This window comes from Setaria italica, chromosome IX (genome assembly GCF_000263155.2).
Source record: "Setaria italica strain Yugu1 chromosome IX, Setaria_italica_v2.0, whole genome shotgun sequence".
In the NCBI taxonomy this organism is placed as follows: Eukaryota; Viridiplantae; Streptophyta; class Magnoliopsida; order Poales; family Poaceae; genus Setaria; species Setaria italica.
The window spans coordinates 47076885-47090745 of NC_028458.1; the positions used below are offsets into that span (position 1 = coordinate 47076885).

The 13861-nt window shown below is 49.4% G+C and overlaps 1 protein-coding gene across 1 annotated transcript; it reads right to left on the reverse strand.

Moving 5' to 3' along the window:
- Window positions 1–5693: 5693 nt before the first annotated feature.
- Window positions 5694–9608, reverse strand: LOC101758102 (probable LRR receptor-like serine/threonine-protein kinase IRK). Its single transcript, XM_004984405.3, has 3 exons — window positions 9436–9608; window positions 7663–9325; window positions 5694–7541 (listed from the first exon to the last, which is right to left on the reverse strand). The coding sequence occupies exons 2-3, from the start codon at window positions 9117–9119 to the stop codon at window positions 6080–6082; spliced, it is 2919 nt and encodes a 972-aa protein (XP_004984462.1). The 5' UTR covers window positions 9120–9325; window positions 9436–9608; the 3' UTR covers window positions 5694–6079.
- Window positions 9609–13861: the final 4253 nt, after the last annotated feature.

The window sequence follows — 13861 nt, forward strand, 5'->3', positions numbered from 1 at the left end:
CGGAATGGGACGACCTAGGGCGGATTGTTTTTCCTAAAAGTTTTTGGCGCGGTAGAGGGCCAATGCGCGCGGCGAGACGCCAGGCAGGGGATCGTAGCGTCATCATGGCCTAGTGGGGCAGCGTGCCATTACTCGTTTTGGTATGAGTTCTATAGCCTAGTGGTGGAGGTCGGAAATATCGGAGTGAGTGCTCATATATATGCCACCTCGGGGCAAGGATTCGATGGTGGGTGTGGGGTCGGGGCGCGTACGCTGGGCCGGGGCACTGGGGCCGCATGCGCGGCGAGCGCCGGGCTAGGGCGGGGAGGCGAGCGATGGGCGTGGGGTCGGGGCACGTGCGTCGGGCTGGGGTGCTAGGGGCGCGCGGCAGGGGGAAGGAGGGAGGAAAAAGGAAGGGAGGGAAAGAAAGATGAAAAGGGGAGAGAAAAAGAAAAGGAAGAAAAGGAAAACGAGATAGAGTAAAAGGAGAAAGTAGAATTGAATGGTGCGAAGAGTTAAAGAGAGAGAGACGCGGGGATTGAGAAAGCGATCGTGGGCACGAGCGCGGCAGTCTTTCGACCGGCACGCAGCGTGACTCACGGAAAGGAAAAAGGAAAAGAACGGACGGTGGTCGGCTTTGGTGCCATGACGGCGAAATCGCCAGGAAGATAGGATTTGGGAGCTCAAGCGGTGAAAAGATTTAAAAATAATTTTTAGCGAGTGATTTTATTTGTTGAATTTTAGGGATGTTACATCTCCTCCGGGCACAAGGTGCAGCAGGGAGCCCTGACTGGTAGGCTGCCGCACCCCCTTGCCGACACCAGGAGGTCCCCTCTTGCTGGCGCCCCTCTCCAACCTCGGCGGTCGATGCCCCTCTACTGCCTCGACGGATGGCGCCCCTCTACTACCTCGGGCTTGTCGGTGGAGCCCTCCCCTCCGGCAGCTCCGAGCAGCGGGTCCTCGAGCCCTGGGCGAGCACGAGTGTTGGGAAGGGGCGGCGGCAGCCCCTCTTCTCCGTCGGCTCCTGGCCAAGGGGCGGCGGTGGCCGACGGGAGCGGGGACGGGCTCCTCCTGGCGCTCCTGAGGAGGTCAACGCCGGCAGCTCCAACGCAGGTCCTCAGTCATCTTGCTCCCGAGCGGCAGGTCCTCGAGCCCCTGGTGAGCCCCCCCTCCCCTAACTGCGGCGAGATCGACGCTGTCCCCATCAAAGAAGAAGGGTTGATGTGTGGGGTCCGCTCGTCAGTGAGAGAGGGAGAGGGTTGAGTGGGTGGACTATGGATGACATATGGGGTCTGCTTATTAGTGTTTCCAAAAGCTACAACTGTTTCACCAAACGGTTTTTCCACAACCCATAGCGCACAGCTCAGCTACTTTTTTAAAAGCTACAGTTCAACCAAACACACCCTAACCTTCCCCTCTTCCTGCCACCGGATGAGTAAACTCATCAAAAAAATGTAGAAACGAAACAATGATGCATGTAAGATTATAATAACATAGCAATAGAAAATGATTTTTCTAAATTAAATGGGCACATATGTATGACCATAATCTATTTAAATTTGTTCCCACAAATGTATTAAAGAATAAAATTTCCAATTAAACACGTTTTTAATGAAATGATGAAATACAAATTATATTGATCATTCCTTCTACCCCTTCCAGTCGCACTCATGACGCTATAAAATTTATTTCAATAAATTTGTTTTATCCTTCTGTATCTATTTGTCTACTTTATTTTGTTGAAACTAGCCTATCAACCCGTGCTTGCTTCCACGCACAGGCTTATCGTTTTGAAAGGTACAAATATTAGAAATTTATATAAAAATAGAACGCATAGCTAATAATTATAAACTAATTACCTTACGCTCTCTTAGTGTTTGCTAAATATTTTAACACAAAACACGTTCTTATCTTTATCAATTGTGATAATTGTAGTTATTAACTACTCTTTAAACTTTTCATCCTTATTCATAGCTTTCTATTTTTGAACTTTGCAACACACCTTGATATGTGTTTAATTGAACCCTTAGTTTGCGACATGTATTTGATATGGAAATTGATATAATCATCGCTTCACCCATACATATATATACATGCACACATGGTGACATCATGTTTGTGTTTAGACTGACAAATTACCGAGGGGTATCCTAAGGTAGTAGATTTGTTGGAGGGGTTTCACTGAGATCAGAAATTTGAAGGTGAACATAGACACAAATTTAGATAGATTCGGGTTGCTGAATAGCATAATACCCAACATCTTGTTTGGAGTTGTATTGCATTGGGTATATTAGATGTTTTGGAGGGGTCCTTGCCTCACCTTATGTATCAAGGGGTAGGGTTAAAGGTAGGTTATTACAAGAGTTATAGTCGGCTAAGACAGGAGAAATCCTATTTGCTTTACATCGAGCACTTTTGATTTATCCGACTAGTTCTATCTATAGTATGATCAACTACGCCGTCCTACACCGTAGTATCCATACTAGACACGCGTACTGGCCCATAACTGGAACAGTCCGTGCCCTGTTGGGCCCATGGATGTACATCCGACACACCCATTATGGATGTATATCTTAACTTCACATTTTCTATTTTCTATATTAACAATGACAAAAATAAAAGTTTAAAATCATATATTTGTGTATTTTGAGATTTTTTAATAATGAAAAATCTTATATTTATATTTAGGGGCTACTTTAGGTTATTTTAATAATGACATATGTAGGTATTTTATATGAAAAATAATAAGATTATTTATTTTTTTATAATGTCATAGGTGGGTATTGTTGATAAAAAAGTAGTGGATCACTTTAGTTTTTTTCATGATGGTAAATGTGGGTAATTTAGATATTGATTTAGGGGGTTACTTTAGACTATTATCATAATTGAAGGGGTGGGTAATTTATTAAAAAAAGATAATAAATCTAAAAGCTACATGATTCAGGCAACCAAATTGTGGGCCGGATGTTTCTGATTTTTCATGAGAATTTTTAAAATTTATCTTTTTTTCTTGCGGGTCCCATGAGGATTTACATGGAGGCTCTATATGTGGTCTTAGAATAGTTATAGAGACGGATTGTCAAAGGAAGGAATTTGTATTATTAATGCAAGTCATAAAATTATTTTATTACAATATGAGATAGAAGCTGATATGAATTAGCATGTGCCTTCATGTATCCCGATCTATGTGCCATCCTCTTTCTATCTTTATGCGCTCTTAAACAAGCCAAGCATCCAATTTTACAATTGTGAAACAACAATGGATCTATATGTGGTCTTAGAATAGTTTTAACATGATGCAAATAAGACTCTATTGTATGCACACAAGAATGTGTCCTCGTATGTGGCAGATATCACCTGCATTAAAATAGAACATTGTTGTTCACGTTACATATGGACTAGGATTCTAAGAAATACCAAAGGAATGTGACTTTACTTTATGTAGTCCATTTAAACAAGTGAAACGAGCTAGGGAGAAATAAATAACCAACTCCATTTACCATCCGCATAATCTCTCAACTGCCTGTAGGCTCCATTTCAAACATAGGAGTTTTGGTAGCATTTCAAGCATAGGAATTTTATACTAGTATAAAGTTTTCAACAGAATCCACAGGTCCCAAATAAACGGGAAGAGCTCGTTAGAAATGAAGAAAAAAAATGGGAAGAGCGCACTAGAGCCTAGAAAGAAGCATGGAGAGGCGGAAGCAGAAGCACATCCGAGCTCTTGCGGGCACCCGAGAAAAAGACACGGCAGAGGTAGGCTACATTAACAGGATCCAACCATTAGCCTCACCTGCGAAAGCGCCCGGCGCCCGGCGGCACCAAGCCACCAACCGAAGCTTTGTCTTCCTTCATGCTATGCTTTGTTCTCGTGCAGTCCTACAACTAATCATGAAGAAATGAACCACGTCCTTTTGGTCCACCACTGCTGAAAGCAGCAGCGAAAGAGGGCCACCTACCCTCATGCACGAGAGGTTCCAACTTGAATACACTGAGTACAAAACTAAAACAAGTTTAGGTTAGTAACGACCTACAATTTCAAATGGGTGACGTATCTGCGAGATAGTCACAAGTAATGGCCATGTCTATTTACCCCATTTTCTACTTTTGGCACAGTCATAATGGTACGCACAGCTGCACGAACAAGCAGCACCGGTGCCTGAACAATCTGAACTTTGGATTCTCATGGGGCAATCATGGTTGAAAGCCCCAAGCAGCGCAGGACCCCCAGATTCTCCTAAAAGCACTTTGTTTCGTCGGAGGATGGTAAAAAAGGTGGTCATGTCTAAGGGGTGTCTGATGTTTGGATACTAGATGCTAAATTTTAGCAGTGTCACATCGAATGTTCGGATGCTAATTAGGAGGACTAAATATGAGCTAATTATAAAACTAATTGCAGAACCACTGTACTAATTCGCGAGACGAATCTATTAAGCATAATTAATCCATCATTAGTAAATGGTTACTGTAGCACCACATTATCAAATCATGAACTAATTAGGCTTAATAGATTCGTCTCGCGAATTAGACTCCATCTGTGCAATTAGTTTGGTAATTAACCTATATCTAATACTCCTAATTAGCATCCAAATATCCGATGTGACAGGTGCTAAGTGAACACAAACACAAGGACAGAAGCACAGGGCCTAAAGCGTGCTGCCAAGGGCCAAGGGCAAGGCTGCTCTTTTGTGAACTGTCCTCCACCCAGTGGCACCAGCAAAAGGATGCACCTGCACATGGGCACCATCTCATGTTAAGACGACTTCAGGAGTGTTTCAGTTCAGTCTACAGGTCAGGCGTGACATTATGCGTCCTCACTGATTGCCATCCAGACAGACAGAGCAAGGGATAAAATGGAGACCCGCGAACGCCAATGCTATGGAATGCAAAGGCATCCTGCGTGCTTCCAAGCAGCAAACGGGCAAACCTTCCAGGACAACTTGCACGACAGAAGTCGGCTAGGCTCACATACACGTTAGTCCGGTACATTTACAGGGCTCTTGATTTGAGAGTCGCAAAGCAACTGGGAGCTGAGAGCATAATCCACAGGAGCCTATTTATAAAAGGCAAAACACCATGTGGTTTGGGCGATGGCCGGTGAAGAACATACTTGGAGTTGTAGGCCCTGGGGACCAAACAAATGCCAAGATTATGCTAACTGCAAAACAGAGATCCAGGTGCAGTGCCAACACAAATCTCCATATTCTATCATTTCTTCCTGCATTTTAAGGTACCTGAATACTTCACTCTTTGTTTTATGCATATGCCATGCCTAGCCATGATATTCCATGCCATTGTTAATTAATAGTTATGCTGTGAGCTAAGTGCAAGGTTCAGTCAGATCAACAAACTTTGACCCATGCATGCAGTTCAGAGGGCACAGCGGCCAGGGTGTCACCCCCCTCGGGAAGGAGACTAAAAGCCAAGATACTCTTGCAGCAATGCAGGGGGGAACAAGTACATGAGGAAGAGACAGATGGACAATGTAATACTAGCATTTTCAGTTCTTTGTACTTGTACACATACACTACGGTTTATTATTCATCAGGGTGGGGTCACTGTGCGTGATTTGTCTGCATGATTCCAAGCAAGTCAGGTATATTTCTCCGACTGGCTGACTGGTACTTGCTATTGAGACCACCCAGTGCTTGCCAGTTTGTTTGGTTTAGCAGTTAGAATACAATAAAAAAGACTGTCACAGGTGGTTAGATAGCTAAGATCCAAAATGTGCAATTTATCATTACATATAGGAGAGGTCAGGCAAGTAGCAAGTTGCACCAAATTGCATATAACCGAAACTGAAATTACAGTGATCTAGCAAAGAAGCCACCAGGACTGATGCGAGAGGATCCACACCATACACTTTACTGATGAGGATCTAAGTCAAACACATCAGCACCCCGGGAAGCCATGAAAGCATTACATAATTCCTTAATAACCATCAAAAGACTAGCTAGACGCTTCACAATTTGCTCTTATCATCTAAGCACACTAGGTAGAATAAAACCCCCTTCTCATCTTTCATCATCTGACCAGTTACCAAGCAAAGAAGGATCTCAAAAATAAAAACCACAAAACAGGGAGACAATGTAGGCAGGGCTTAACCTAATTCAGTCTCTGGGCTATCCTGGGGGCATCTGATCAGCTCCAAGATGTTCACCACCTCACTCATGTCCGGCCTGTTAGAAGGAACCTGAGAAGTACAGACCAAACCAAGTTTCATGATTGGAACGGCCTCCTCCAGTGGAAATTTCCCGCAGAGCCTCTCGTCAACACATTCTTCCACCTTTCCTTCATCCAAAGCAGCCCTTACCACATCGCACAGCACAATCACATCATCTTCCATGTACTCCACCGGTGTCCTCCCTGTTAGGATCTCAAGAATAAGAACGCCAAATCCGTACACATCACATTTCTCTGTGATCTTCACTGTTCTGCATGCAAACTCTGGAGCCATGTAACCAAGTGCGCTCTGTACCTTGCTGCTTAAGACATAACGATCAAGCATTGGAAGTAGCTTTGCCAACCCATAATCTCCCACCTTAGCCTCGCCTGATCCATCGAGCAGAATGTTGCTTGACTTCAGATTGTAGTGGATAATATCATGCCTGTGGAGATGAGCCAGGCTTCTTGCTATGCCAAGAATTATATCAAATCTTTCCTTCCAGGACAGGCAATTTGTGGTGGATGACTCGTGCAATTGCTTATGCAAGTTACCCCCAGATACAAACTCATAAATAAGAAGCTGAAGTGATGGTGTCCAGTAATATCCTTTGAGTGCAACAAGGTTGCGATGGCGCAGCTTACCCAGCATCTTCACTTCTCTCTCAAATTCAACTTGAGACTTAACCAAGCTTGACACAGTGAGCTTCTTGATGGCAACAGGTTGCCCATCTCGAAGAGTGGTCTTGTAGACAGTGCCAAAACCACCACGCCCAAGCTCACAGTCCTTGTTCAGAAGAGCATGGGTACTGGCACTGAACTCTGGATTTCCACCTCCAAACATGACAAGCTTGCCCGCATTCATGTCAGTCGTGGGCGACTGGCTGAGATAACCATCCGAGAGTTCCAAGACAGCAGCAGAATGAGATCCGGGGGCACGCACTCGAAAGTTGAGAACAGTAATGGTAATGACACCGACAGCAATTAGAGCAGCAGCACCAATTGCAACTAAGGCTGAGATGCTCAGTATGGTTTTCTTGTGATGGAGGCCACCATCAGGCACGGGCTCAGTCGGAGATATTGGATCAGAAGAAGTGTTTGGGTTTAGCACTATTGGTTTTGGTAGCACACCAGGGCAAGAAGAGTTGAGCTTTGCACCACAAAGGCCGGGATTGTCCAACACAGATGATAGGGGGATTGTGTCAAAAAAGCTACCGGGTGGGAGATCCCCAGAGAGCTGGTTATGTGAAATATTGAACTGCAGGAGGTGGGGGAGGTTAGAGAGCTGCTTAGGTAGAACACCAGTGAGCCTGTTCCGAGAAAGATCAACAATCTCAAGACTGGTAAGGTTGGCTATCGTTTCTGGAATTGCTCCTGTCAGATTGTTATGTGAAAGATCCCTGCAAGAGATAGCAGTCGAGTATACATCAGACAAATAGATAATAAGAAGGTTTAGCATGTAAAGCTCCAAAGATTTGCCTACACACTAGATTGAATCAGAAAGAGCTGCTTAAAACTTACAGTGATGCAAGTGCAGAGCAATTGCCAATCTGAGCCGGGATATTGCCAGTGAGGGAGTTCTTTCCCAGCCTCAACTCCTTCAATGACTCTCCTCCAATGGCAGCTGGAATGCTCCCATTTAGCCGGTTGGCAGTCAAATCAAGAACCTCCAGTGACTTCACCTCCAAAATGCTTGCCGGAATACTTCCAGACATTGAGTTCCATGACATGTTCAACGACTGCAAGTTCTGCAGCTTCGAGATTTCCGACGGAATAACTCCAGAGAAGGCATTGTTTGACAAGTCCACTCCTTGAAGCACTGAAGATACATTCATAGGCATTGCTACCTCGCCGCTCAATGTGTTCTGTGACACCGACACCCATTGCACGCCAGAAGCAAAGACCCAGGTAGGCAGTCCACCCGTAAGAGAATTCCAGCTGACATCAACATGCATTAGGCTCTTGCATCCACCGATTGATTCAGGTAAGGCGCCAGTAAACCCATTCCCTGACAGCCTCAACTCCCTCAATGACATCAACCCACCAATAGATCCCGGAATCTCGCCGGATAACTTATTCCCCGACAAATCCAGCACCTCCAGGCTTGCCATTTCTCCAAACCATGTTGGAACACTACCAGTGAACTCATTTGAGCTCAGGTCAAGGTATGTGCAGGTGGAGAGCCGACGCAGGGACTCTGGTAAATTGCCAGACAGCGAGTTGGACCCAAGATCCACTGACCTCAGCAATGGGCAGTCCCCAATGTCGTCCGGGAGGCTACCAGTGAGACGGTTGCCTCGCAGGTTCAGCTCCCGAAGGTTGAACATCCTGCTGATACCGATCGGCAGGTCGCCGGTGACGGCATTGCCGGAGATGTCCAGCGTGCGCAGCGCGTTCAGGGACCAAATGTCGCTGGGCAGCGCGCCGGCCAAGAGGTTCGAGGACAGGTTGAGCGACGCGAGCGTGGCGCAGGCGCCGACGTCCCGCGGGATGTCGCCGGAGAAGGCGTTGCCGGCGAGCGAGACGTCGCGGAGGGCGCGGCACCGGCCGAAGAGCCCCTCCGGGATGGCGCCCGCGAAGGCGTTGGCACTCAGGTCCAGCGTCTGGAGCGCCGGGAGGCGGGCGAGCTCGGCGGGGACGTCGCCGGAGAGGTTGTTGTGGGCGAGGTTGAGCGACTGGAGCGCCTCGAGGCGGAGGAGGCCCCGGCCGAGCTTGCCGGAGAGGCCGAAGCCGGCGAGGGAGAGCGCCGAGACGCGGCCGGTGCGGGGCTCGCAGGTGACGCCGTCCCAGGCGCAGGCCCGCTCGTCATCCTCGCTCCACGTCGCGAGGCGGCCCTCCGGGTCCGACACGTCGGCCTTGAACACGATCAGGCCCAGCACGTCGTCGCCCAGCCCGGCCCCCGCCGCGCCGCCCTTGGCGCCCGCCACCGCCAGGAGGGCGGCGAGGTGGGCGAGAACCAGCAAAGTGAGAGGCCGCATTACTGCGACTCGACGGCACGAACAGCGGCAAGAAAAGGGAGGGTTTCTCACTTTTTCCGGCCGTCGAATTTCAAGAGGCGGCCCAGATGTTTCCGAGAACCGCCGCGTGCAGGCGATTGGGAGGGAAGGGAGGAGCTTCCGGGGATGGGGCTTGCTTAAATCTGCGGGTGACGGCCTCCAAGCTTGGAATGGTGCCGCCTTCTCTCCTGCAGATTTCAAAGAAAGGAAGAACACGAATGCCAGTGATTAAACTGTAACGAAATGGATTTCAGGAATCGCGCTGTTTATTAGTGGAAGACTGGAAGTAGATGAGTACCTGCCGAGCCAGGATGCACCCGTCTACGTCGCCGCCGCCGTCTCGTCGGAGAACGCCATGAGGGAGAGGGAAGAAGTGAGGGAGCAGCGGGGAGTGGGCTGAGCTGGGACTGGAGTAGCGAGTGAGAAAAAGAGCACGAGCAAGGTGGAAAAAGGAAGCTGCGCCAGGGCAGGAGGGACGGGGCTGATCGGACGGTGGGGAGCAGGCTCGCCGCACGACCGAGGGCTGGGATGGGCGGCGAGGACGGTGTCTCCGGCTAAAAGGCCGGGGCGCTAGGCGCGGCGCACGGGATGGGCCGGGTGCATGGACCGAGGGAGGGGGGCGGGCGTCCGTGCGCTTGGGTTCCTCCTCGAAACTCGCGCGGAGGCTCGGTTCGAGGCTGCGGTGGACCGGTCCGGGCGAGCAGGACCGGCCGCGGGCTCGTCGAGTCGTCGTTGCTTTTGAGGCGTGCGTGCCGCCCTGCCCCTCTCTGCGCGGCGTCGGTTTTGCGTTTGGTACGTCCAGAAGACCAGAACTACTGGTAGAGGCACAGGACAGGGTGTGAATTCTGTTCTGCCGTTGCAGCCATTGCGTCGAATCACAAAATGCAGTCCTGTTTGGTACAAAGTTTTTTCGGATGCAGCAGATCATGAAGTTTAGAAAATTAAACCACGGTGTTTCTACAACGATAGCATTTTAAAACTTTTAGAGACTTCAAAGCCTTTTTCCCAGTTGTGTTTTTCACGTCTCTTGTGTTTTGAAATCTTGATACCACATTTTTTTTGAGACTATGACATCAGACATGTTGATACTTGAACTAGTTACGTAATCTAAAAAAGTAAAAGTTGTCGGAACACATGCACAATAAAAACAACATATTAAAACAAGACTATACACAGGGATTGCAAATTTTCCACTGCGTTTTTTGTGTGTGCGGTACCTTGCGTAGAATCTTATATAACCCTTTTAGTTCCATTCAACAATTTTTATGTTTTGCTCATTGTTTGTTGTATAAATTGATTACTCTTATCATTTCAACCTCTTCGATGTGACAGGGTTAGTATGTTACACACTCTGTTCCATCTTGTCACTTCTCTCAACAACTCTAAACCCTTTGGTTTAAAAAAAAACTTACTACCCTAAACCAGACTCTTGTTAACCCGAGCCATCTCTAAAGACATGACGAAGGCACATGTCAGAAAGTAGTCTTCGTATTCGTTGGCCGAGACTCGAGAGGAACATGACTTGAATTTCGAATCAAAGTTAAAACTACTTAAGATTCATAACCAAAAGTTTCGTCTAAATAAGGTGAAGGTGAAGGTGAATGCGACTCAAGCTTGGATAGGAAAATTGGAAAGCAAAGTCGAAAACTGGTTCAGAATTACCGTTGAAGCCCTGGATAAGCTGTTGAAATCGCAGCTGAGTATTTGGAAACAACTTTTGATGGTGATGCGTTTGTTGTACTTCCGAGAGATGGAAAGTTAAAAGGGAGAGGGTCTGTCGACGGAACGGTGAGATCGTATAATAAGTCAATAATAACCGTCTAATTTGAAACGTAAAAGGTTTTGGAAAAACAATTCAAATACGGTCTAGTACAGATGTAGAGCATGTGACCTAGTAGGCACCTAGACATCATGGTCGACAAGGCACAAGCTTTGGCTTACAATGGCCCCATGCCATTCGTACGCAGGTGCCCAGGTTGTATTGGTCACGGGAACCCGTCTGCTAGACCGCTACGATCCATTGGTGAAAGAATTCTTCACGGGCTTGCAAGCCACGAGACAGTGACTCGGTGAGCACGTAGCTATAGCATATCTTGGCGAGCCAGCCATTCATTGGTAGCGCCCGCCACTGCGGCCTCCTGACGCCCTGCACCACCCGAGAGCCAACGACAGCGAGCGGGCACCTGCACCGCACCGTTCCGGGCTCCCGGCGCACACGGATGGCGAGAGGAATCGGCAGGGGAACGCTGCCTGAACGAAGGCTCGGCCGCTGTCTGCCGGCCGTGCCAGCCGGTCCACGGGCGCCGTGCGCCACATCCATGAAATTCCCCGGACGCGCCCGTGATCCGCCCGCCCGGCCCCGGCCGCAGCGCGCCAAGAACGAACGAACGCCGTCGGAAGCGCGCGGCAGAATGGGAATGGCGCCCCCAAGCGCGCGGCGGCGGGCGGGAAGGGGAATTGATGGCCGCTGCGCCGTCTGCCTGTCCCGGCCCGGCCGCCCTGCTGCTCCCGCAGGAAGGGAGGGGGGGTATCACATATCACAGGTCGTTTTGATTGCCGCCATCAATACGCATTCATTGCGCCCCGCCGTGCATGCGTGGCCTGTGGGCCGTCCCCGTCGTCCGCATGCCCCGCCCGCTTCGCTGTCCCTCCGTCTCTCCCAGTCCACGGTTGTTGTTGCAGGCTCGCAGTTTGCAGCAGCGGCAGCCGCGGAGCAGTAACGTCTGTGATGGCGAGGGCCGATGGGAGGGGGTGACGGCGTGGGGCCTGCCTGCGGGGGCAGGCAGGAAGGATCAATGCAATTCAAGGAAGGTGTTGCCCGGGGCCACCTACCATGTACTAGACGCGTACTTAAGGTTTAAAACGGATGGGTAAAGTCCCATCCCGATCCGCCCCGTTTTTCACATTTAACCCACCCGTTTTCGTTTTTCCCGAAAAATCCGGATTCAAGATGGGTCACGGGTCGACGGCCTGCAGGAGCGGCACGGAAACGGAAAGGTTCCATCCCGGTCAAATTCCTGGGTCCCGTATTTGATCGGTATGGATCTGAATTTAACCCGAATTTGACATGGATATTCGGCCTATCAGTTAACTACAGCCCAACAGCTAACCCTAACCATATCCTTCAAACCTTATCCTTCAGACCTTCACCACCCGCGCCGCCTCATGCTCAGTCCGACTCCCGCTCAGGCGGCATGACCACAGCTGCGCCGCCGCAATTCGCAAAGCCGCGCCTTCATCGCCTGTCAGGGCCGTGCTGCTGCCTGCGAGGCCGTGCCACCGTGGCCTGCGAAGCTACGCCTTCGCCGCCCACCGCCGGTGGCGCGCTGCCCTGAGCCGCGCCTCCGCTGCCCCCGCATCCGTGCCTCCTCCGCACATCGGGACGTGCCGCTGCGGTTCGCCAGGGCCAGGGTTGGGGCGGCGCCGCGCACGCCAGGCCGGGGTCGGGGCCGATGCCGTGTCACACTGCCGGCAGGGCAGTAGGAGGATTTGTGAGCTTTGGAACTGCGAATCTTGAAAAATGCGGCGGCGGCGGCCATACCGTGGTCCTGGAGACCCTTTGCCGTTTGATGCAGGGACTGCTATAGTAATTAGCATAGTTTTCTTCTCTGTTAGTGCCTGAACATGCACATACATGTGCTGAACGCTTGAACCATACATTGTTCCGCATGGAGAAAATTGGATACATATAGGGGTCTCTTAAATCTTATTGATGGTTAGTGTGGTCTGTGTGTCCCGACTAAAGTTCTCGGTTACCATCTGTTTCCGTCGAGTTTCCAACCGTATTGATTCATTTCAGCACACCCGTATAACCCGCTCCTATTTCCGCTCCCAGCTGTCCCGCTCCCGACGATGAAAGTGCGGGAGTGGAAATAGGAGGGGGGTTTCTTGTCGCTAGGCGTACTAGCTACCCATGAACGGTCGAGTCTCAGCTTTCACGGACTGTCAGGTAGTGGCCGACTGGCCGTGTCTTCTCAACTCGAAAGATACCGACGTGATTCCTACTGAAACTGGACTTGCGCGGAATTCATGTGGCCCAAACAGAGTTTTTATCGTCGTTGAATTGTTTTCCATGTACTCCTTCATCCTCTGGATCAGGATTGCACTTGGAGGTTTGAGCTCCATGAGTCATGACTCATGAGTATGTCCGGCCATCCGATCCGGCATAGGATGATGGCCAGGCCAGGCCCTCTATCAGATCGCTCCAAATACTTTTATATCTGCTTAGATCTCCAAGCCGCTCATTACCCATGATTGTCCATGCAGATGAGCACGATGGCAGCGTTAACCTAAGGTTCGGAGATCCGGGCGATCATGCATGCCCCCCCTGGATACGATACATTGCTGCGTTTCGCATGATCGATCACGGGCACACTCTCTGCCTCTCTCGAAAGCCTCAACGCCCTCACCAGCAGAGTGCGCGCGCGTTCAGCTGGTACATGGTGGGCAACTGACAATACCATGGACGCTCTCTCGATCTCGAAAGGCTCACCAGCACTCCAGCAGAGTGAGTGTTCAGCTGGTAGCTATCCGAGTGCCCGAGTGCAGCACATGCATAGCGCCCTGAACCATGATCATGTTGTCTCTAGGGGCCATTTGGTTACTTTTGCTTATTTTTAGCACATGTCACGTCAAATGTTTAGATACTAATTAGAACTATTAAACGTAGACTATTTATAAAACTCATTACATAAGTGGAGGCTAAACGGCGAGACGAACCTATT